Source organism: Cyprinodon variegatus, unplaced genomic scaffold (genome assembly GCF_000732505.1).
Source record: "Cyprinodon variegatus isolate N-32 unplaced genomic scaffold, C_variegatus-1.0 Scaffold286, whole genome shotgun sequence".
Taxonomy (NCBI): domain Eukaryota; kingdom Metazoa; phylum Chordata; class Actinopteri; order Cyprinodontiformes; family Cyprinodontidae; genus Cyprinodon; species Cyprinodon variegatus.
Genome location: NW_015150739.1, coordinates 718,365 through 739,812, shown reverse-complemented (window position 1 = coordinate 739,812; position 21,448 = coordinate 718,365). Strand labels below are relative to the sequence as shown.

General features: G+C 36.5%; 1 protein-coding gene across 1 annotated transcript; it reads left to right on the top strand.

The window, feature by feature from the left end:
- Window positions 1-1,431: 1,431 nt before the first annotated feature.
- On the top strand, window positions 1,432-3,942 carry LOC107090225 (inward rectifier potassium channel 2-like). Its single transcript, XM_015383492.1, has one exon. The coding sequence runs from the start codon at window positions 1,669-1,671 to the stop codon at window positions 2,950-2,952; it is 1,284 nt and encodes a 427-aa protein (XP_015238978.1). The 5' UTR covers window positions 1,432-1,668; the 3' UTR covers window positions 2,953-3,942.
- The last annotated feature ends 17,506 nt before the right edge of the window (window positions 3,943-21,448 follow it).

Here is a 21,448-nt window from a genome sequence, read left to right as displayed (position 1 = left end):
TTCAGCGCGCACTGTGCGATCATATGTCAAAACAGCTTAATTCATTAGTCCCTTCAAATGTATATACATTATAACACTGAACTATAGCACCCCTTTCACTCATACACCTGTTGAAATATGTCCTTTATGTTTGGATCCTTCCTCTTTCAGACACAAAAGCATCAGTAAATGCTTTTAATAATATACAACTTTGATTAAGTTATTAGGAAGTTTTGTGCAACCTCTCAAGTTCCTTTTTGCAAGAATTACCAGAAAACAAAATATAAAGTATTTCTCCTGCAGTCAACTTATCTTAAACATAGGATAAAAGCATATCAAGCAACCAAAAAGAAATCAGATATAATGCATTAAATATCCTCTGCACTACCTTTGACTAAGCATGCACATTGAATTGCATTCATATTCCAAGCTGATCAGACTTCCGCTTTTGATGTTCAACACCGCCAATAAGTTGCATCAGCCAGCTATATGTTCTGCAGGTGTTAAACTTCACTATGAATCAGCAGAGGTTGTGTGCAGTCTATAAGACCTGCCTCCGTCTAGAAGGAAGAAGAAGTTTCTAGCTTTCGCTACCCACCATCGTTTCAGTTTTAGTTGAGAGCTGCTGAGAGAAAGTCATTACTAGTATAACAACAAATATCAGAGGGCAAGTGGTCGATTGGGACTTTGTTGCCAGGACAGAGATGCTTTGGTTGTGCTGGGAGAAGCATTATAGAAAGATGAAACCCTCCCAGTGGGAGTTAATTGTGAGTCAACAAGCTGTGCATCATTTGATGGAGCTTATGCTTCTCCACCAAAGACCAAGCGCACAAACCATGCTGACAGTGGGACGTGTAAACTCCTGAAAGTTAAAAGAAATAGCATGCTTAACAAATCTCACAAGTCATGCACAAACTGGTTTCTATGTATATCAATATTTAAATTCTGGAAGTTTACAATATTTATCTTTCATATATTGAAATATTTTTTTGCATATTATGATGAATATATAATGAAAAGAACATTCTCTTAGAAATAAAAGACATTGAACTATTCCCCTGATCCGTTATTTGCCCCAAAGCTTTAGATGGCGTGGAAACCCTTATTGCTCTTAGTTGTACTAGAAATGCTCAAGTTATGAGGTACAGCTTAAAAATATTAAATATTTGTAAAAGAGTAATAAATGAACTTGCAATTGTGCAATTATTGTATAACTTCTCTCGGTGCAAGCTGGAAAGTCTGAGTTAGATATGTTTTTCATAGCTGAGCAAAAGCTGATGTGCAAATAAGTTCCCACAACCTTTTCATGGTTCTCTTCAGACTCCATAAATGTAGTATTCTGTTAACAAAGAAAATCTCTATTTATTTAATCAAGTTTTATAATTTCTTGCTTTATTACAGTTGAGTGATTCTCTGGTGTGGTTTATCTAACAGCTATCTCCTTTCTCTGTGTTTCTGCAGCAATTTTTATTGATGAGGTCCAGTCCACTGATGAAAGAGGAGTGACCACTTCATCCTCCTCCTGCTGCACTCTTGACCTGAGGCGTCCCTTCTGCCGCCTCACTTTGACACCATTTCCTCCCTTAGTCGGTCCCTGGAAGTGTTTCAAAACTGTTTCTCCAACGCTTTTTCCAGAAACTCAGACTGTTTTCTAAAGCAGAAGCAGCACAGCCCTCCCAGACTGAGGTGATGGGAAGTGTGCGAGCCAGCCGTTACAGCACAGTGTCATCAGAAGAGGACAGCATGAAGCTCGCCACCACGGGGGTACCAAATGGCTACGGCAACGGCAAGGCAAAGGTGCACACGAGGCACCAGCCGCATAGCCGTTTTGTGAAGAAAGATGGTCACTGCAACGTGCAGTTCATCAACGTGAGCGAGAAAGGTCAGCGCTACTTGGCTGACATTTTCACTACCTGTGTGGACATCCGCTGGAGGTGGATGTTCATCATCTTCTGTCTCGCCTTCCTACTATCATGGTTGTTCTTTGGGTGCATCTTCTGGCTGGTGGCCATCTTTCACGGGGACTTGGAAAGTGGTAGCAAGAAGTGCATCTCCAATGTGAGCAGCTTCACTGCTGCCTTTCTTTTCTCTATCGAGACTCAAACCACCATTGGCTATGGCTACAGATATGTGACAGAGGAATGCCCTGTTGCAGTCTTTATGGTGGTTTTTCAAAGCATTGTTGGGTGCATCATTGATGCTTTTATCATTGGTGCTGTCATGGCAAAAATGGCCAAACCCAAAAAGAGAAATGAAACTCTGGTGTTTAGCCATAACGCCACAGTAGCCATGAGGGACAACAAGCTCTGCCTGATGTGGCGTGTGGGCAACCTACGAAAGAGCCACCTTGTTGAGGCTCATGTTCGAGCTCAGCTTCTAAAATCCAGAACGACAGCCGAGGGGGAGTATATCCCTCTTGACCAAATGGACATAGATGTGGGCTTCGACAGTGGAGTTGATCGAATCTTTCTGGTCACCCCGATCACCATTGTCCATGAGATCAATGAGGACAGCCCCTTTTACAACATGAGCAAGCAAGACCTGGAGAACTCAGAGTTTGAAATTGTGGTGATCCTAGAGGGTATGGTGGAGGCAACAGCAATGACCACTCAATGCCGCAGTTCCTATGTTGCAAACGAGATCCTCTGGGGCCACCGCTTCGAGCCTGTCCTCTTTGAAGAAAAGAACTACTACAAGGTGGACTACTCTCGCTTCCACAAGACGTACGAAGTGCTAAACACACCCCTATGCAGTGCCAGAGACTTGGCAGAGAAAAAATACATCCTGTCTAGCCCTAATTCCTTCTGCTATGAAAATGAGATGGCACTGGACAAAAAGGAGGACACAGATGAGGGGAATGGGGGCAGCGTTGGTCCCGATGGCACACAGACAGACAGCATCTCAGAGACAGAACACAGCCAAGCCATGGTGCCGCTGGAGCCGCGGTCCTTGAGGCGAGAGTCAGAAATATAACGACTCAGACTTTTCGTGAGCAATTAAGAGATTGAAATCCCCTATCTGCTCTGAAAGCTTGACATGTCGTGTCAGGAACAAGGGGAAGTCAAGCGGTACAGCTGGTAAAAGCCGGAAAAGGTTCAAGACTCTAAGGCTCTGTCTTAAGTTTGACCGCACACAATATGATGAAACGCAGCACTAAGAAGAAGGTGCTCATTGCAAAACTTATTCTCCTCCAAGAACTCCCCACTCTCTGCACTAAGTCTGCAAAGAGGAAGAGTTGTTGTAATGACCTAAGAAGTAAAAAAGAAGGACCCCACAAAAGAACAAGGCGCTTTTTAAGTTTTCTTTTCATTTTTTAAGTGCTGCTACAGATTAGAGAACTTAGACACTTGTGTCTCTTTAATTTTGACGCTATTACCTAAATCCAAAGAGCAGAGACAGTTGGAACAAAGAAGGTACAAAGCATAGCATTTGTTCATGAGCTGGCCTCAGAGCAAGGAGATATCACAGATTAGTCTCTGTATGCAATAAAAAAAATAAAAAATGTTTCCCCTGAAATGAAGGCGCTGATTCTCTGAGCTTTATGTTTTCTAACAACTGGTCATAACCACCTGCAATGAGCTGCTTGAACCAACTGAAACCTCTAAGCAGAGCAGTGTTATTCACTCCAAAAATGACAAATCATTAATTTAAAATGAATTAAAGGATTTCAGTATAGGGAATGTAAATGTTCAAAAAGAAGTGCTGCTATGATGTTGCTTCTGTTTTCTTCTTTGCAGTTTGTAACAGAAAAATACCAAAGGGTATTATTATTATTATTATTATCATAGTTCTATTTGGCTAAACCACCACCTGATTAGATTTGGTACTGAAAGGTATAATATTTTATGGAGTTTAATACTGTTTGTTTTGAAAGAATGTGTGTACAGCTTTTATCATATTTTCTTTACATGGATCATCCTTATCTTGAGCCACTCCATCAAGCCTTCATCTGAGCAGTCGGAATGAGGATAATATATATATATATTATCCTCACACATATATATATATATATATATATATATGTGTGTGTGTATATATATGTATATAATACATACATATATATGTATGTATTAGTTTTCATAACTAATATGTTTATTATTTTCCTTTTTTTTATTTTTTAGGCTTCAACTTGAATAAGAAATGATCACTAAAGACAAACCTCTTGCACAGGTTTTAAAATATAGTAAAGCAGAGTGAATTGACATGAGAAGCTGCAATCTGAATGAAGATTGTGTCAAAACCTCTAAAACAAATTCACTTTTTTTGTGCTGTGAGAAGACTAGACTATGTTTCAATATCAACACTACCAAAGTCTTCATTCTATGTTCAGAATGTCAGATTTGGGAAAAGAAAAGCTTCAAAGTGTACTGTAACTAGAACAGTCTGCTGCACAAAGGAAAACACATTTATATCCACTATGTTCTGTTGAAAACAGCAATTATACATTTTAATGCTTTTTTGTTGTTGTTGGCAGTCTTCCAAAAGTACTGCAAAGTCCCAGAATGTACAGATTTTTGTATTTTTATTATTATTGTACATTATATTATATTGCTATTTTTCAATAAAATGTCAATGGAAAAATAAAATCAGTATGTCATCAGTTTTTTCTTTCATTTGGTGTATGAGTAAATTTTTACAGGCCGAAGCAATCAGTGTCAGCAATACCCAACAGTAGAATATTTTTAGCCTCAGCGGAATTAAGCGTTTGTAGAGGAGGCAGATTTCCTAGGAGCTAAACAGAAATACATTTAGGTTTGTATCTCAGTTAATTAAACATTACTTTGTGTTGTTCTATCTAATAAAACCTTACAACTGGAATTAATAAATAATGAATACCTTTAATTAATGGTATTAGGTTTGCGAAGGTATTTTATGTTACAATGCCACAGATTATTATGGTTTAATAACATTTTATGAAATACAGGGAAAACTGCCAAAATAAATGAAATGAAATCAAACTCATTAAAGTAGGTACTCACTATAAGCTTAGTATTTATCTGGAAGGTTTAACACGACAGCTTCTACACAGCGCTGTTTCAATATTCCTACTTAGGCAGAATGAAAAACACATTTGGGTAATGGTGTTTGAGCTGATTTAATCTTTCTGTTATATTAGACAAAATCTGGAATGATGTACAGGTTCTTATAATTGTCAATAATGAATTGTATCAAAATTTGGAAAAATTTATTATAACAGGATAAAAATTGTTACAGGAGAAACACTATCAGATTAAATAGTTGAATTTACTGTTATTCACTTGACCTCCAAATGGCCCATAAGGTTAGACAGGAATTGCCATTTCTAAAACGAGGCCTCTTTTACAAACCAGGAGTCTAATCAAAAACATGTTTAATGCATTGTTAAATTATGAGAATGTAAAATTGACAGAAAAAAGTAAAGAGGACAGATAACATAAGGACCCACAACCGTCGTTAACTTCATCATATCATCCATCCATCAATTTTCTGTCACGCTTATCCTGGCTGGGGTAGCGAGGGGTGCTGTCTATGTCACTGTGCAGCCCTTCAGCATATCAAATATTCACAATTTTTTCTGAACAAACTACATTCCAGTTTAAATTAATATGTTTTTTTTCCTTCTGTATAAAAATATTTAAATTTTAAAGGTTAAATTTCCTTTAATTAGAAAAAAAAAATCTCCATATGGGCTTTAGAGATGCAAATGGTCCTGGAAGCATTTTGGACATCACACATATGTTTCAGGGGCTTTTCTTAAAGAAATTGATTTATACATTGTTAATCACCCAGGTCATGGCAAGCAAAAAAAAGAGGCTTAAATTGGAGAAAGGAGAGAAGTGAAAATTCTGCACACTTTTTTTTTTTCAATAACACCCACAGCAGCTTTGAAGACGTGTGTGGATGTTCCTCTTTTCTCCTGTTTGGATTTTTTGAATTTCCTGCTCCTCCCCTAAACATAGGTTAGGATATTTGTACAATAAGTCCTTATTCCATTAATTGGAGGCAATGGACTTTTGGTCATTTTGACACAGACACCTATCAAGGAGTTTTTGTTAGGTTAAAGGCTGAAATAAAATAATGAATTAAGGCTGAAATAAAATAATGAATTAAAGGCTTAAATAAATAAGAAAAATGTATTTCTACTTAACAGAGAAATATATATTGCAACAGGAGGACAAAGAAAAACTAAAATTCCCTCTATTTTAACCCTCTTTAACCAATCAAAGCTTTAACACTAAGATAAAAAACTTTCCGAAACACTTGAAATTATTTTTTTTTCATTGAAGAAGAGATCCAGATCCAGGAAAGAAGAATTACATTTTCATTACATAACCCTCTAAAAGTTTACTTTTAAACGAGTGACACAGTTCCTCTCATCATTGGTGAACTGCAGGGATTGTACCGACAAGCACTGTGACACTAACCAGCTGCCTCTGATATCTACACGCTGCGTAGGAGGGATTAACACCTTCTGTTTTCTACATCTGCCCAAGAAATGCTTCACCTTCATCTATCTCCCATCCCACCTTTGACTGTTTCTGTCATCAGTATCTGGAGTTATGCAATGGCAGCATTTAGTCCATCATGTCACAAAGGAAACAATAAAACAGAGAAGATTTGATAACTGAATTTAATACTAAGGTTAAAAGGACAGTTTCTGTCCATGATTATTGTAATTATTGGAATGGCGTTTTAATGGTTTGATTTTAAATGAGCGTTTTCTCAGTTTTTTATTATTGTTAAAATGATCTTGCCAGATTTGTTATTGCTAAAAGAAATGTGTTACCATATGGGTTGATTCTTAAGAACTGGGGCATATAATGTTGTAAATGAAACCTAAATCATAACAAAGATAAAGCTGTTCACCATGATCTACAGTATGTGCATCCTTATAAAACTACATCTAGAAGAACGTGGAGTTATTTTGAGATTTATTCAGTTAAAGAAAGTAAGGGATCTGAAAGGGTAAAATTATTTAGAAAATAAAATAAATATATCGGAGAGAAATTTTCACACTGATAACAAAAAACCCATGCTATTTGAGACTCAAGTAAAAATATTGTGGCATGGAATAAATAAAAGATCAACTGACATTTGGAAACTTATTTCCAAGGGAAAAAAGTTCTCTCAAAAATATATTTTTACTCTCAAAATGTTTTCCTTCTCTCTCTCTGAATTCTTTTTCGATTCAGGATCTTTCTCTCAATGTGAAAAATGTTCATATTTTAGTTAAACAATGTTGCAAACTATGATCACAACTGGAACATATCAACACCATCTCCTTGTTTTTAGGGTTTTATTTACATTAAAGAACTAAGTAAATCTAGGTAACATATTTGAGATTAAATCCAGAGATATTTCCGTCTCAGAGGTAATTAATTATTAAATGTAACTATAAGCAGTGGGTAAGCATAGGATAGTTTTAATGACACTAGTCCAAAATCAGATTTTCTTAGATGGGTTATTATTAAAACTGTAATATGTCAGCTATCCACGCTCAAATCGCATCTCTGTGAGTGAAATCTGGGAAAGCACATCGTAATTTGCGTTTGTAAAAATGGAAAATGTTAACAACCAAAAGTTCATAGCATCCTTAAAACTGTTCCTCCAATAACTGGTTTTCTTGTTTGTGAGGTTTTTATAAACACAAGAAATTAGCATTTGAGCTACCAAAATAAGCTTGGAAGGCATTGCTCTCAAAAAGCTATTTTCAGCCTCAGCTTTAAGGGTGAGTGGACATTTGGATTTTATTAATAAAAAAACCAACCAAAGAAACCTTTTGGTCAGAAGAGACTTTCTGTCCATCAAGACGTTCGGTCTTTGAAACTTGATTTGTAACCTTGCCAAGTAAAAATAAGAACTTCTACATGTAAGAGTCTATTAGGTTGACTGGCCTCTCTAAATTCTCCTTAGGTGTGCGTGAATGGTGTTTAGTCCAGTTTGTCTCTGTGTTGCTCTGTGATGGATTGGCGACCTGTCCAGGGTGTACCCAGCCTCTCATCCATAGACAGCTGAAAATAGGCACCAGCACCCCTTCCGATTCCAGCTGGGATAAAGCAGGACGGAAAATGGATGGATGGATGGATGGATGGATGGATGGATGGATGGATGGATGGATGGATGGATGGATGGATGGATGGATATACTATGGGCACAAACTCAATATTCCATCACTATGGTGTAAAGTCAACAGTTAGTTTAAATAAAATAATCTGCTTATCATTGTGCAAAGTTGCTGGGGTTTCCACCTTTAATAAACTTAAATAAAGTAAGCCTACAGCTAAGTCCCCTGACTATCATGAAGAGGTTCTTTTTACTGTGTTTTAGTTTGTGCTTCTGTTTTCTGCAATGGGTTGATCATGCAAGCTTAAAATCCTTCATTTATAATAGACAATGAATTAAAAAACATTACTGTACATAGAGTTATGTAAAACTGAGCAATAGAAAAAAATATGATAAAAAATGCTCCTTAACATATTTTTGCCTCCTCCAGAATCTGAGAGAAGCTCTTCTGGATGTGGGAGTTAAATATGTCTCTGACCGAGAGCTCAGCCAGATCTTTCCAGCAGACCCTTACTACTGTACTTAGCCTATCTAGTCTTTCCAGCTTCTTTCTCTTCCAGCTTCCTAATCCTCATAGCACCAGATCTTGCGAGAAGGAACCTGACCACTAGGTGCTCGCTAACACCAAAACCCCATGCCTAGCTCCAGGATAAGGTGTGCCTTTGGGAGACTCTACCAGGGGTATTTTATCCCCCGCCAACTGTGGTCTGTGGGATCATCCAAGCACTGAAAGCCCTCCACCGTGTTAAGGTGGCAGCTTGAGGACGGGCATGTAGCACTTTATTACTGAGTGGACCATACTGTCTGCTTCTATTGTCCATGTGGCTGCCTATATCTGTGGCCGTAACATGTGTGATGCTTGTCCCTGCGGCAACCCTCTAACCCGACGTAGGACACCTTTGGTACGGGGTTGCCGTCTAGATGAAAAAGGTGTCCTATCAAGCCTTGGTAGCTTGTGGAACTCCTTAGGCAATAAGCAGTCCAAGCGTGCTGCTGCCTGAATTGTTACAGAAGTAAAACCTTGAGCCTGAGGAGCCTTGGGCCTCATCAGGTTCAAATCTTTCCGATTGAAAATATGCCCAGGCAACATTTGGCAGCACAGAAAAATAAGCTCATCTGTGCTTTCTTTTAAGTTGGCCATCACTAGATGGATAACATTGAAAGCCATTTCTGCATTCTTGACCAAAGAGACATCCGGGAAATTTTTTTATAGCAAACTTGTATACAGACATATATAATAGAACAGATTTTAAAGTAATGATAGAATTGTTGATATGTAAAAGATTTAATAATCACAAATTACCATAAAGGCCAAACACACCAAATCCCATGTTGCGTCTGATCCGACAGAGAATCATGTCAGACGAGCGCTCATTAAAAGTCAATGTGGATTATCACACCCGACATAATTTTACACAAGGGGACTTGAGTAGCTCTGCACAGGGAAAGAGTCAGTTTTGAAGTCTCACAGAGCAAACAAAGCAAGCGGGACCGACTAATGCAAAAAAAAAATCTATGAAACATTAAAAAATATAATACTTTACCCACAAGGAGCTAAGGAGGACAGAAAACTGATGAAGTGGTGATCCTCTTTGAGCCTTGCAAAAGCAATGAGGGGCAGAGAGCGAGGTTTATCAACCTCCTTAGGAAAAAAATAACTTCAGGAGTAAAAAAAAATGCATGTAGTAAACTAGTGATCCTTTTTGAGCCTTACAAAAAACAAAATAATGAGGGGAAGACAGATCAGGTAAGCGCAGCGAATCTCTCTTCCCTCTTTATAAAAAAAAGAAAAAGAAAAACTTTGATAAACTTCACTTATCTCTCTGGGAGAATCCCCTTTCCCTGCCTCAGTCAGCATATAAAGCACCAACAGCATTTATTGCTGTGGTTTTCTTTTCTTTAATTGTAGATCTCTATATGTTTTTAATATAGGGGTATAAAAATTCTCTGTTCTGGTTTGAGATTCTGCGCAGACTTGTGAACTTTACCTTTGCTTTGTTGTTGTGCTGGTGCTTATTTATTTATTCATTTATTTTTAGTTTATAACTTTTCATAATCTGTCCAAATCAAATCTGGGGATTTGTTTCAATTTCTGTGTCACAGAGATGAAGTGAAAAAAAATCTGCGCAGATCTGCTCACCCTGTCTGTTCAGAGCTTCTCTATTCAGTATTCAGTGAGTGTGACATGGAAATAAATTGGATTGGAGATTATAAAGTCGTACACGATGGATGTTCAGGCCTTAAGATTCAAGCAGACCTACAGTACTACTGCATGATAACTGATAACTAAAAGAAATATCTGAAATCATTTACTATTGATGAATTGACTTACAGTAAGTAACCATGTTAGGAAACATCCGTTATAAAATAAAGATACAATTAATGCACTTTGTTCAGAATTATTTAAGGCTGATAAATCCTGTGAAAATGTACAGTATCCTATTAGTAACAATGTTAGTAGGCGTTTTCCACAGAAGTGTATTGTTTTCCAGTGCTTAAAGCTCTAGATCCATAAGTTTCATTTAGGTTAAACTATCCCATCCACTTCAACGTTGGAATCTAATTTATGCCCTCCAACCACAGTGTAAAAGAAATAATAAAAGCAAAAGTGAAAGTTGAATGTCAAGTAAAAAACTAATTCAGATTAAAGAAAACTGCTAGATGGGTTACATGACTTTGAACTCACCTAGAGATGTGCTCAAAACAGAACGTTAACTCCAGTTAGCTGTTCATCCCCTTAGCACTAAGAAGTAATGACTTTATGGGAAGCTTAACATGTAACATTCTATGAAATAATAAAACCATTTACACCTTCACAAAAACGCAGAAAAAAAGAAGGTAACTGTTTTTTGCATGTACTTAAACATATTTAGTTACTTTAACACAACTGTTTCATATTAGCAGGGTAGGACATAAAACAATTGTGTTAAAGTAACTAAATATAATTAAGTAAACGCAAAAATCGACTGCGTTCATTTTTTCAGTGAAGGATTAAACTATCATGAAAAAAATAGACAGCATTGAAGATAATAGAACCTTAATTGGAAATAACAACATAACCTGAATTAGCTTTGGACTATTTAAATCGAGCTGAGCTTTCTGAGTTATCAAAAATAATAGAGCCTGAGCATGCATTCAGTGTCAACAGAGAGAAAGGAATCCCCTTTAACGGGAAAAGAACCTCCAGCACAAGCGGCTTTACTGTAAGTGGTGTAATGCCGGGAACTAATTTGGGTGTAAGAGGACCAAAGCAGACACACAAAATGTACATAGAAGCAATGATCCATAAATACTCTACCTTTTAAAAAGGTAACAGTAAACTTGCTCCACAGGTGACTCTGTCTAGGAAAGAAACAGTTAAGCAGATAAGCTCTGAGCCAATTTTGATGTCAAAAGGATGGAAGAGAGAACAACTGTATCATCTATAATGGAAAGAGGTGCATAAATTGATATGGAGTTTAAAACGAAAAGTAGAGATTGTAAGACCGTAGGGGGATACATTGGTTTTTAAAATGTTTGAAACAGTACAACTTTGGCTTTTGTCAGTGCTGCTATAAAAAAAAAATACTTTTTCAAGAAATTAATAATCATATGTTTTTGTCTCCTTTATATTAATGATCAAGGGATTTTTTTTTTAACACTTCTAATTTTAAAACAAGTGCTGATAATGCAGAAATTTTGAAATTTGGGTATTCTCTATAGTTTGGAAAATCACAACAGATGTTTCTCTTTTGTATTACATGCCCCACTTTACTTAGTGTAGCATGTTATTTTATTGTTTTTAGGCCTTAAAAAGATTAATTAATGTAATTTTCTGAGTCTCTAACAGAGTTGTCATAAAACAAGTTTTACAATAAAATATTCCTATTTTATCTAAAACTCCATCTGCATATAACCCGCTTCTTCAGTTTGGCACTTGAAATTTTGATAAACATAGTCTTTACTTGTTTGCCGTCCTCCATTTCTTTTTTATAATGCCTAGTTAACCCACCTGCATTTAATGTAGTTTTCACTAATTCCTTAGTGCATGTCCACCATTCATCCCAATACTCTATCCGGGCTCTATGTGCTGTTCATCTAACTTAAGCCCTGCAAGTTTTTTTATCCTTTCTTAAAACCTCAACTTCCTCATCTGCAGCTCATCTCTTCATATATGTGTGTATGTATATATATGTGTGTGTATGTTGTTTTACAATTGTACCTTTTTGAAATTTTAAAAGGCTCCACCAGCATGTGAAAGTTTTGGATTATGTAAGCTACACATAGCACGTCACTCTTTCATCATATTTTTCAGTTTCCTTGGTGTTGTTACTGTAGTTGTCAGGATCAGAGTGTTGATCAGAACACACTGTTTCTTTTTTTCACTATTCTTTTAACCTCAGCATGTTTGTGAAAGAGTTGGGTGAAGTTTTCTTTATGTGTCACCAGCTACAGCAAGGCCTTCCTCTTTGTAATTAAGATTTTAACTATTGCCAAAGGGAACACGATGTTATCTTGTTCAGATGCTTAGGGTATGTTTCCAAAATTGTTAAATACGGTTGCATGTTAACAAATATCAAATATCTTTTGAAACATGGTTTGTTAGAATATTTTTTTATCGAACCAGTTAAATTAAAACAGTCAAATAAGACCCATAGCACTCATATGCAATAGTTTACTTCTGTTAATTTGATCATTATGACTCTTAGGAAATTATGATAAACATTTAAAGATAAACCTGATAAGCATTTAGATATCTCCATCCTTTGTTCCCTCAGTGAAGACGTAGTGCTGACAGTTCATAGAGAGCAAATATAACTTGATAGAATTTAAAGAATTAAAAAACAAAAATGGCTTTTTTTAATTCCTATATCCATATCTCATGACTTGTTTACAATTTGTAAAGAACCCAGTAGTGTGGTTCTCACCATGCCAAAATGCTCATTTTAAAAAAAAAAAAAAAAAAAAAAAAAAAAAGGTTTGCTGTGAGGGAAGAGGGGCGTTAACGGCTAACTATTGTTTAAATTTGAGTCAATTTTAAAGATGATATTTTTGTGTGAGTGTTAAATTGGTTCTTCTCACTTTAAGTTACAGCCTCTGATGCCTCATTGAGATAATAGCTTTTTGCCTTTTTTTATTCATTATTCATATTTCCTCACATAGACATGATTTAATCATTGCATTTTAACATAAATTATTCTCTGATGAAAAATAAACTGATCTTTTTTTTTTTTTTTTGGGTAAACAAAAGATTTTTTTTCCTTAAACCAAAAACTTGGCTTCATTTTGTCAATGCAGGGTGGGAAAGTAAGGAGGCACTTTCCGGTCACACCATTTAATGTCGCTGTTATTTATTCGATTATTAATATAAAGTTGAGAGCAGGAAAGGCCCATCCTGTTGGGAAGGAAGAATAGTAACACATTGTTAAGGCCAGTGCAGCAGCCTTACTGCTGTAGGTAAATGTCTGTTTCAGTGAAGAAATGAGAACAGTAACTTTGTGTATCAGCTCAGTAAACATCCAAAAGTAAATGTTAAGCCATTTTCCATTATTTCTGTGTATATGCTTGACATATCATGTGTCCGGGCTAATTATATGTTTTTTTACTATTTATTTGTGCTCCACAGCCCATTGAGTCCTGTTCAAGATTTCAGAGCAGTAAGTGTAATCTGGTTGCAACAATGCAACACAAACACAATCTGCGCCCCAAACTATTACCGGAACCATTGGCTTTTGTTGAGGTTTCTGAGAAAGCTAGCACTCAAACCGACTCAGTCCCCCAGCAGACCTGTGATCCTTGGTGTTTTGTCTCTGAATATAGTCACGTCTTCCTGCTTCACACGGACCCCCCCTCCTAATCAAGCAAAACCATTATCCCATGAGGTGGACGGCTAATTGATAACGAGCAGTAAAGTTTGGAGCTTATTCATGTCACTGAGTAATAACCCATTCAAAAAATAAAAAAAAAGAAATTTAACTATTTTTCTTACAATTGTACTCACCCACTTCTTAGTTTTGACCTTTCACTCCTTTGTTCTACAGGTCTCTTAAAGTGTTGATGACACAATATTGATTTCATGTACTTTTGTATTAAAATAATGAAGCAGAACATACTGTACCAAGTGGTTCTGAGTTGTTAGGAATAAAACAGGCTTATTTTTAACACTAATATGCTAAATTTAGTAGCACAGTGGCAGCACTCTGATTAAAAATTAGTAAAAAGTAATCTACCTGTGTTGACGTCAGAGAGAAAACACAATGTGGCTCAGCATTCTATAATGGAGATGGGTGGAAACATTGACGAGTGTTCTAGAACAGTGGTCCCCAACCTTTTTTGCACCACGGACCGCTATATGTCAGACAACATTTTCACGGACAGGCCGGGGGTGGGAGGTGGATTTTACGAACGGGGGATTTTATGATCAAGTAAAATGATACGACAAATACAAACAGCATAATAATAAAACAACAAGCCGCTCGCCTCTAGGCGTAATCGGATAAATGACAGACGAAGTGTGCTCCTGATGTCCAGTCTGCTCCGTAGCTTTGTTTTGGTTGCTGTAACCGCAGAAAATATATATAGATAGGATGAGTCTTGAACTGAATTAACCTGTGTCAGGAGGCACATATGCACCGACTGATGTAATTGGGAGAGAATACCGCAATTTTTTATATTTTTCAAAATAAAACATCACTCAGACTCTGATCGTCGATAAATTATATATATATACATATATATATACTTTTTCTGTGCAGCCTGGTACCAAATGACCCTTGGACTGGTACCGCTGGACTGGTACCGCTGTTCTAGAACATAGGGGTTGAACCATCAAGCTCAGGATAGTGATCAGTGTTGGGCAAGTTACTTAAAAAGATAACTAGTTATAACTAGTTGTAACTTACTGCTCAGTGAAGATAACTTTTTACTAGCCAAAATAACTACACAGTTACTTTTTATCATCTAATTGTGAAAGAATTTGGAAAACTTTCCTGTTATTGGAAGTTTAAATTTAGTGGTTAAATATGGGATATACGGTGTTCGTTATTAATTAATAATTGAAATTATTTACTAAAATGTTGTGTTGCGCCGATGCCCTTTTTTAGCCACGATACCGATACCCGATACCTGGCTGTGCAGTATTGGCCGATATCGACACCATACCAATACTATCTGTTTGAAATTGATGTGTGTGTATATATGAAGAAGGATGTAAAATAATTGCCATCATGGCTTTGTCAAGCTGCTGCCTACTTTGTGAAGCAGGAAAAAGAAAAGTGAATCGAGTAGAACATTTTATTGCTTTCCTGAAATGACAATAGTTGAGTAAACTTTTGGCTCTCAAAATGACGTCGGTGCCCTATTTGTTGGTACTCGCCGATACTGATACATCCATTTTAGTGCTGGATCGGGGCCCCGCCCAATACTGGTATTGGTGCAACACTACTAAAATGTATGCACATCTGAAAACATTGACAACTGATCTGCATTATTTTATGGTGTGACAAGTGAGATCCAATATATTTATGCAGATGTGATAATATTGTTCATAATAAGATGTTTTGACATTTATTTTTTGGCACATTGGCAGCCTTCGATGAGCTATAAAAGAGGTATGAAGCTGAAAAACAATGTTTTTCAAGCAATTAACTTAAGCGATAAACACCATGTTGCTATGTTGACACACCCTGAATTATTTATCAGCATTCTTAATTCAGTGTAGTGTTCAGTTTGAAGGCAAAACTGAATTTTGCAAGGCTGCTGACCAAATGATTCATATCCCCAAGGAGGTGTTTTCATTTCCTGCATCTGTTAACTGGCACCTATACTCCAGCAAAAAAGGGAAAGAAGATATTCACACATTACTCTTTCTTAGAAAAAAAAAAAGGTATTAAAAATAAAAACCCAGATAGGAATTAGTACCTCTGCCATCTTAGTGTGGTCACTGCAATATTTTTTCATATATAATCATGCAGCACAATAAATGTCTAAAACATCTTCTCTTAGTACTAGAAGGTTGTGGTTTATAAACTTAATTAAAGAATATTTAAGATATTAGAACATACATAACTTGGCCGAATTTCTGATTAAACAATACATTTTTTTCTAATTTTTTGCCATTTTATTGCTATCATTTTTGTCCAAACAAAGTTAGATTTTAACAGGACAGTTTAGTAGATATGGATGTCCAAGTTAGGATTCAAGGCATCTAAAGATTGTTTATGTCAATATTGTTTACCAATATCAGTAATAGTTAATAAAATCAAAGCTAAAATATTCCTAAACTCAATTTTCACCCAGTTTTTAAAATTTTGCATGGTCTCAGTAAAACTTGTACAACCATGTACAGCCTAAGCCAATCAATAATGAATAAATCCATCCATCCATCCATCCATCCATGAAAAATCTTCTTCAATGTAGACTGTGCATGTTAGCCTTGGTACAATATTTCTAAAACTAGTTTAATCATGGTAAAATAAGAATCATATTTTTTCTGAAAGCCCATCTTCTGAAAAGTACATTACCTAGTCATTATTCTCTCAACATAAGCCATTATTCAATTTATCTATAAACCTCTAAATCATAACAAATATTTGAGTGTACAAGACAAAGCAGCCAATTGTTAAAGGGGTCATAGAATGATTATATAGAGTATTTGATGCTGGTCTCTAAATAGGGTGTGTAACATTGGTTGGGCTGAAAATGGCATATTTGCTGTTCCATGAGCCCTAATAGAAGCCTGGTTATAAGCCCTAGAGTGAAACGACGGGTTTTCTTCCTTTTATTGTATGCTCATGAATATTTAGATGAGCTGTGCGCTGATTGGCTGGTTTACAACAAGCAAAGCTGCTGAGCAAAGATGCATCATAGCAACAAGCACTCACTCACTGAAACATCAAATTGTTGATATGGTAGGGTGACAAGACATCCTCTTTTTCACTGACATGTCCTACTTTTTACACCTAAAAAAAATGTCCGGGGGAATTTCAAATTTCGTCCAAGATTATTGTCGACTAGAGTGCAGCAGAACCGAGCCATCAGCTCCGGGGCTGACGGCTAATGCCCGTCAAGTCTTCGGATCCTTGGGAAGACTGTAAAAATGTTCCCCTTTCTCCTTGCAGCCTGGAACGCTGCATTTAAGCCTATGGTTCTGGCTCATTTTCAATAAACTGCCTGGTTTGGAATTCTTGTAGAAGTAAACCCAACTGTAGGCTAAACAGCTAAACTGGTCTCTTACATTTACCTCTATTCATGTTCTTGGGCTGTGAACCAGTGGGCTGGTCTGTATGTCAATTTCAGGGCGTGACAAAAGTACAGGCCAGAACCAAATAAGGCAACATCCCCGAATTGACGTCAATTAGGTGCTCCATTTGGATTTGCCAGTTTTATGGTGGAAGTTTAGAATTGTGAGATTTGCAGAGAAAGGAGGCGTCAGTGGGGTTTGAACTTCTCTGTACGTCTATTTCACCCACTGAACTATTGTTATCTATCTATGACGATGTAAAGTTGGTTTTGCATTTTATGACCCCTTTAAAACTAATTGTGAAACATTTTCTATCAAAGATACTCAATTGGTTGCATTCAGTTACTGACTTTGCAACAATTCTTCTTTTAGAATATCATGCAGCGAGAGTGAGAAGTTTGCGATATAACAGATTTTTTTTCCTTTTTTTTGTTACATTCGATTTCTGGTTAATTCAGGCACTTTACAGTAGTTTTAAGACATGCTCCTCTAACTTTTACCAAATGTCTAATCACATTAAATATTAAACAATTATGTAACATAAGCAATGCCCCACTGCTTTCATTTGGTGAAGATTATAGATCTTTAACAATCCCTGGAAAAGGTTTCCATTTTGAGCACAGCAGCTGGTTTAACAAATTCCAGCTCTGATCCTCCCATTATATCAACCCCAGCAGAATGTCATGTTGGCAAAAAAGCTAAAGAATGTGAGTGATGTGAGAGGCCATATGATTTAGCTCTGTAATGCCACAGTCATTTGGCTTTTGTTCCTTTTCACAACAGGGTGACAATCCACAGTGCAGGTTGGTGCACCTTGTGGTACAGTGCAAATCTGCTGCCTCATCTGATAACAGCAGCAACATAAACACATGGATGGCAGCCAGTTAGGAAGGGTTCCCATCATCATCACTGTCATCATCATTGTGAGGCAAAATCGTTTTGTTAATTCAATCCGGCCTCAGTCTTTCTTTTTATAGCGCATGACACAGAAAGCTCAAACATCAGCAAGCAAACAGCATGAAGAGATCAAATCAAAGATTTCTCTTTGCTTTACAGTCTGGCAACAAGCAGCAGATCAGTAAAAAAAAAACACAACTATAAAGAACATTAACTTTCGGCTCAGATTTCGGAAAATGTGCCTTTTTTAAATGCCTGTGTGAGCATGATTTTAATGTTGTTGTTTTTTTTATTTTCTCTATAGTTAACTTACGTTAATATGACTGCTTAAACAACAGAATTAATCAGACATAAGATATTTATCTAAATAAATATACATTAAATACCTATTGAGCTTTTCCAAAATCTTTACCATCCATCTTCACCCATTCATTCTGTCAGGGTTGCAGTGGAGCCAATGCCTATCTTGGGCAGTCTATGGGTGAGAGGCAGGGTTCACCCTGGACAAGTTGCCGGTCTGCCGCTAGGCAGTACAGAGTCGCATGAAGACATATCGTACAACCATGCACACACACTCAAACCTAAGGACAATTTAGAGATGCGAATGAACTTAACAGTCATTTTTTTGGACATGGAATTACCTGGAGAGAGCCCACGCATGCACGGGGAGAACATGCAAAATCCACGAAGAAAGTCGAAGCTGGAAACTTCTTGCTGCAAGGCAACAGTGCTACAGACTGGTCCACCATGCTGTCCCCACATCTTTCCTATAAATTAAATTCAAAGGGTCCTAAAGACAGATTTCAAATCAAATACATACATCTGAAATTAGTTCTGGTTATGAAACAATGCATTCAATATTGCAGTCTCTAATTTAAATTGGAAAAAACACTTCTTGTATAAAGTAGAAGGTTAGTTGTAGCAGCAATTCCTCTAGTGTCTTCATCTAGTAGAGGAACACAGCTAAACAGAGCCAGTATTCAGAGAAGCACTCATTCTAGAGAATGATGTCACAACAAGAGCTCGGTCAATAGCTATGTCTAGGACAGGCATACCCAAAGTCGGTACTCAAGGGCCGCTATGCTGCATGTCTAAGAAATTTCCCTGCTCCAGCAGAGCTGATTTTCATAGATAGCTGATTAACAAGCTTTTGTTGAACTGCAAATAACAGATTCAGCTGTGCTAAGGCAGTGAGACCTCTGAAACCTACAGGACAGCAGCCCTTGAGGACTGACTTTGGGTATGCATGGTCTAGGGGAAAAACAGGGTCAAATGCATAATCTTAGAAGACCATTAAGTTATTAGCAGCAGTAGCCCAGCTCATGCCTCCCTTCAGGATAGTGTTACAACAAACAGAGCACCAGGCCAGATGTACTGTAGATAAGGTAAAGATAAAAAAAAGAAAGAGAACAAATACATAAAAGCTGAAATAACAGTATATATTGCAACACAGCTTTAGGAGCTTTAGGAAAATGTAGCACAGTAAGTAAAAGTGGTCTTTATGTCCTCCAGCAGCAATAGCCTATAGCAGAATAGGTACAGCTATATGTAGCATAGGATAACCAAAGGCACTCTAATTATAAACTCCATTAAAATGGAAAGTTTTTAAACCAGGCTTAAAGGTAAAGGTGGAGCCTGTCTCAAGGGTTAAAACTGGAAGCTAGCTCCAAAGGAGAGAGGGCTGATAACTAAAAAAAATCTCCCTCCCTTTCTATGTTTAGAAATGCTTTAAACCCCCACTAGACCTTACGTCTGGGAGCAAAGTGTTCTGCTAAGGACATATGGACCACTCACATTTCTAACATATGACGGAACTTGATTACAAAGGGCTGCTTGCATAAGACGGAGGATCTTAAACTATTCTGGATTTAATACAAGAAAGAGAAGCTAGAGTATGAAAAGATTTTACTTAAATTTTCATTTAAATTTAATTTTGATAGTAAACTTATCAGTATTTAACATTGAATCTTAAAACTCCCAAACCCCGAAAATAATCATCTAAAGGATGAAACATAATCCAGTTGTAATGAATTTATTGTGGATGTGAAAAAATATGGATTGTATTTAGTGAGTACTTTTTGTTACAGCTAACAGCTCTTGAAAACAAATCACTTTAAATGAAAATAGTATTTTTTTTCAAAGCTCAAAAAATACTTCAAAAACCTCAAAAATATACAAACGCTGCATATGTATGTCTTGACTATATGAGTTTAAGTGTTTGAGTTGACCGATCAAATATATCCTTACTTTATATCAATACAGTGATGAGTATTAGATTTTTTTCTTCTAAGTTAAAGGTATAACATTTGATCAGGCTGTTCCATTGAAATCTTGATAATGGATAATAAACTGAAATAATAAAACATCTTTTTGCATACAATCCGCTGCTTCAGCAGTCATAGGATTGCAGGACTCAAGAGTTTTTGGGGGGTCAAACTAGGAAAAGTGTGAGTAACCATGGTCTACAATTACTATAATTTAGATACATTTACTCTACACAATACAAAAATAAATAAAATAGGGGTAATTTGTAGACATCTTGTATGTCCCATACAAGATATCCCATACAACATAAGGGTTCAGAGAGCTCTACATTTTGTCCTGGATCTATTTCTGGTTGCAAAACAGTTCACAGCTGATATGTGACCCTCCCTTTCCTAGGTGGTCCATTTGAGAACAAGTGGTTCCCCTCTGACCATCAGTTCTTTGGGGAGTTTAGATTTTGGAAGCATTTTAGGTAGCATGTTCAGTCCTTGTCATTCTAATTCATGAGTCATTTGAATAAATACTTACCCATCTAAGCTGGAACACTTATTTTAACCTTAGTTTTATAGAAATATAGGAAATTTGCAATGTTATTATCTCATACATTTTAAATAATTGGGGCTGTGAAAAAAATTATTATGATCCTGTATTAAGATCTTGGTCAAATGACACATGCTTTTTTAAACTAAAGCAGAGGCAGAACAAAAAAAAACTAAAAAGGATGATAAAAGTTGAATAATTTCAAAAATAATAATAATAATAAAAAAAAACTGTTTTGGAAGATGAACCTCACATTGCCTCACATTTGACAAAAACTTTTGTAAGGATCTGCAAGACTACGTAAATTATTATATGGTCTTACCAGACGTTTTGAACATTGTGTGTCCAACAAATATAATCACAGCATTTCTTAAAAAGAATTTCACATCTACAGTGAAACATGGTGCCAGTTATGTGGAGCATAGTGAAACTTTCTTTCCTTTACTCTTTAAAGTAAAGTAAAGTTTGACCATGTGATTATTCCGCATTTTTGTTTAAAGGGGT